This window comes from Papaver somniferum, unplaced genomic scaffold, assembly GCF_003573695.1.
Source record: "Papaver somniferum cultivar HN1 unplaced genomic scaffold, ASM357369v1 unplaced-scaffold_7089, whole genome shotgun sequence".
NCBI lineage: Eukaryota > Viridiplantae > Streptophyta > Magnoliopsida > Ranunculales > Papaveraceae > Papaver > Papaver somniferum.
The window spans coordinates 1-4,571 of NW_020649959.1; the positions used below are offsets into that span (position 1 = coordinate 1).

The 4,571-nt window shown below is 44.6% G+C and overlaps 1 protein-coding gene across 1 annotated transcript; it reads right to left on the minus strand.

The window, feature by feature from the left end:
* Positions 1–98: 98 nt before the first annotated feature.
* On the minus strand, positions 99–4,205 carry LOC113344070. Its single transcript, XM_026588122.1, has one exon. The coding sequence runs from the start codon at positions 4,203–4,205 to the stop codon at positions 99–101; it is 4,107 nt and encodes a 1,368-aa protein (XP_026443907.1).
* Between the last annotated feature and the right edge of the window lie 366 nt (positions 4,206–4,571).

Consider the following 4,571-nt stretch of genomic DNA (forward strand, 5'->3'; position numbering starts at 1 on the left):
TTTTTTTTTACTCGGTCAAAAATGAATTGATTAAAAAAGCGAAAGCACAAGGGGGAAGGTCTCAGAAGCCTTAGCCAGGAGGCCAAAAGCTAAGGAGCCTATTTGAAACGATAATACAAAATGCCAGGCCATTCTACAGAAGGAATGAAGGCCGGCCTACCCTCATAAAATTCAAAGATGTCTTCGGCTATCAAACAAGCTCTCTTGGCCAAGGCGTCCGCAGAAAAGTTGACTTCCCTATAGCTGTGAACATAACGAATGTTGGAGAAGAAGCGGCTTGCCATGAGCCATTTTTGTCTCAGCTGCCAAGGAAGTTCATTTTTCTGAAAGGCCTGTATACAACTCATCGAATCAGAACGTATGCAGAGATTTTTAATGTCCCACTTCTGAACCACAATTGCTCCGTAGATAACAGCTGCTACTTCTGCGTAGAAGTTTGTCTGCCAGCCCAGACCAACAGAAAGAGTTCCCAGGACCGTTGAGCTTGAATCGCGAAATATTACTCCTGAGCCTGCTTGGCCTGGATTACCCAACGAGGCTCCATCGCAGCATATCAAGATTTCTTCAGGATTAGGAGGAGTCCAGCTTATCTCCACCGGGATGTTGATTTTGCAAGATCTGTGTTGAACTCTGAAGTAGTTTAGAATCCTCAAGTCATCCTGAGTGTTGTGCATATGCCCTTTCATCCGGCTAGAATTGTCTCGAATTATTTGATAGACCCTTCCTTTGAAGCCTAGCCAGGTCACCGGAGCATTATCAAAGTAATTTCTGTTCCGAGTCTTCCATAACTCCGTTGTGATGGCAAGATTTGCCACAAGCCACAAATCTTTTATCATCCTGCTACGGCCCTTTGCGGCCTTGTAAGAGTTCACCAGGTCTTCTTTAGGATTTATATTGAAGAGACCAGTTAACCAAACCCAACCCCTTTTGGCAAATCTACAATGCCATGTGATATGGTTGAGAGACTCGCAATCTCTTCGGCAGAGCCTGCACATCGATGGCATGCATCTACCTGTGTTTTTAATCATTTTATCCTCAGTTGCACAACACTGGCCCATCCATATTTTCCAATACTGCACGCCCAAAGTTGGATGGACCGTCTTTCTGTTAAAAAGGATCGCTGCTGGCTGGATTTCCCCTGACGCTTTTATTGCAGCCTTGGCAGATTTGACCGAGAAAACTCCCTTCTTGTCCAAGTCCCAGATTCGGTAGTCTTCCCCTCCAGGAATGATTGGAAGCTTCTCCATATCAATGCCACAAAGAACCATTAGACTCCTCGTTGAGGGTGGAATTACCCAAGACCCATCCTTCGTAATGTCACTAACCTTTGCTTGGAAATCTTTAGGACCTTTGGAGGAGAGGCCCAGCTTCCCAGCAATCGAGAAGTCCCCACACCAGTTGTCAAAGAATAAAGAAGTATTCTCGCCATTTCCTATGATAGATCTTGTGTGTTTTTGCACAAATTTGAAGACGAGTTTGATGCCCGGAAAAACAGAAGAGCCCAGCTTGTAGTCGATCAGGTTGCCATTGTTTTTGAAAAATTTGGCTCTCAGGAAACGAGCCCAAATCTTGTCTGAATCCCTTATGGAGACCCAAAGCTTCATCAACATAGCCTTGTTAACGTCCAAAAGTTTCTTGAGGCCTAGGCCTCCCTCCTTTTTGGGACAGCAAAGGCTTTCAAAAAGAACAGTGAAGTACTTACGCTTATCCGCATCACCTGACCAAAGGAAATTTCTGATGGCTCTCTCAACTCGTTTGATGGCAGTGCAAGGCCATTTATAAACGGCCATGGAATGGGTAACATAGCTCGAGATCACTGACTTGATTAACACCAGCCTAGCCTGAAAAGACAGAAGCTGACCCTTCCACCCCGCTAATTTGTCCATAATCTTCTCCACCACCTGACGGATGTGGATGTGTCGAACTATGCCTGGCTTCAAGTTTATGCCCAGGTATCTATCGGGAAAGTGAGCTCTTTCCATGCCCAGAAAATTGGAGATTGCTATAGCCCTTGAGGCCGAACCTCCTCCATAATAGAATTTGCTCTTGGCAAAATTCACACATTGGCCTGAAGCCATCTTGTAAATGTTCAAAATATCAACCAGATTCCGAAGGCTTTGCCAATTACCCCTGCAGAAGACAAGGATATCATCTGCAAAGAGCAAATGGGTAGGAGCAACCCCCTTCTTACTGACCATCCAATGCATACTACGACGAGCAAAGAGTTTAGACAAGTTTCGACTTAGGACATCCTCAATAAGAACAAAAATCAAGGGGGAGAGAGGATCCCCTTGACGAAGACCCCTCGAGATGCTGAAAAAGCCTTCAGGGCTGCCATTGATCAGGATGGAGATACGAGCCGAATCAAGAATGCTACGAATCCAAGTGCACCAGGTTTCAGAGAATCCATACTGACGAAAAACCTCAATAATGAAATCCCAACTTACTGTGTCAAAAGCTTGGGCTATATCAAGCTTGATACCAACATTGCCATACTTCCTATCCGAATTGAGCTCATTGGTTAGTTCAGCCGCGAGGGCTATGTTTTCATGAATGTTCCTTCCTTTCATAAAGGCTACCTGCTCTTCTGAAACCAAATCATCTAGAACAGAGCCAAGCCTTGTAGCCATTATCTTTGTGATGATTTTGAAGAAGAAGTTGCTCAGGCCAATGGGGCGGTAGTCCTTGATAGCATCAGATTTCTTGTTCTTTGGGATGAGCACCATAAAACTCGAGTTGATGCCTTTTGGAATCATCCTCATTTCCCAGCAATTCACTATGGCTTTGTAAAGGTCTTCAGAGATAATGTTCCAGCAATGTCTATAGAAAGAACCTGGAAAACCATCCGGCCCTGGAGCTGAGTCTGCTCCCAAATCGAAGACCGCTTCTTTTATGTCTTCCAATGATGGCACAACATCCATAGAGGCACTCTCCGAGGTAGAAATGCTGGCATGCGGATAATCAAACAGAGAAGGATTTATGTTGACATTTCCACCATTAAATTTCTCCTTGTAGTGATCAATGATGAAGTCTCTTATGTCCTCCTGCACAGTCAAAGTAGAGTTAGAAGAAATCTTGAGCTCTGAGATGGTGTTTTGGCCCCTTCTCAATCTGATGGAATTGTGGAAAAAACGAGTATTTTGATCCCCTTCTTCTAGCCAAGAGATTCTTGATTTCATTCTCAGCATACTGGCTAGCTCCAATCTCACATCGTCTGCAGCCTTCCGAGCATCTTCCACTCTAGTGAATTGGACTTCATCCGCTGGGTCGAAATCAAGAAGATCAGCTTCAGAATCCAGCCTGAGCTCAGCTTGCTTCAGTCTGTAGTGAACATCTCCAAAGACAAGTCTGTTCCAGGATTTTAGAGCATCTTTAAGTCTTTTTAGCTTGCCGTTGAACACGAAAGGGGGAGCACCAGCCATATTTTGATTCCAATTATTCTCCACCATGTTTAAGAAACTCGGGTGCGATTGCCACATCTTTTGGAATCTAAAAGGAGCTCTAACCGGTCTCGAGCTGTGAAAATCAAACCCAATGAGGGGGGAGTGGTCAGAACAAATCCTTGGGAGGGCTTTGCATCTCCAGTTGGCAAATTTGTAGTGCCAAGCATTATTCACCAGAGCTCTATCATGCTTAGAGACAATGCGACGTCTTCCTTTCTGACAATTGGACCAGGTGTATTTCTTGCCTATTGCATCAGCCTCAACCAATCCATTGTCAGATATCCAGTTCCTGAAATCGATCATGTAAACTTCTTTATTCGGGATACCGCCTTTTTTCTCTTCAAGGCGCAGAACACAGTTGAAGTCCCCCACCACCAGCCAAGGAATAGAAATGGAGCCTAAACCTAGCTGACTCCAGAGCATTTTTCTTGAAACAGCGTTGAAAGAAGCATGCACAGCAGTGATAAAATTCCCATCCACATCAATAGTTATGGCTTGCTTGGAAGAAGAAATCACCGTCGGTTTTGGGAGAGTGTTTCTCCACAAGATCCAGATATTACCTTTGGTACCAACCACCTCATTTGTGATGACGTCCTCACAGAATCCAACCAACCTTAAGGATTTGACAAATCGAACTGTGCAAAAAACTTGCGTTTCAGCGAGACAAATGATGTCAGGGGAGTGCAAATTTTGGAGCTCTTTTAGCTTGGCCTTTGCACCATCTTTGGCTAAGCCTTGAGCATTCCAAAAGAACACACGCATTAAATAACCAAGTTAGTAGAAGGGCTTGCTGAACCCTTGTCATCCTCCTTGTCGGCCTTCGGTTGTTGTTTCTTTTTCTTTGTTGTAGTCTTCGTAGCCTTCTTGTTTGCCAGAATGTCGGCCTTCTTCTTTTCAGCTTGGTCTCGTTTCAGGCGATCCTCTTCGTCTTTGGCAGCCCCCCACACCAGTTTGTTTGTTTCTTCCACTACTATGTTAGACTTGTTCTGAGGCAGAGTAATATTGGCTTCCTCCGTATCGTTAGCTTCTTCAGCAGCACTTGGTAAGAACCTGTTGGATGTCTCCAAAGCTTCCCTATCTTTGGGAGGGGAAGGTCTTCTTGTTGTTTTAGTTGGGGGACTAAAACTC

What these genes read in the sequence shown, in the direction of transcription:
- LOC113344070 (XM_026588122.1), bottom strand. Translation starts at nt 4,205, where the DNA reads ATGCGTGTGTTCTTTTGGAATGCTCAAGGCTTAGCCAAAGATGGTGCA.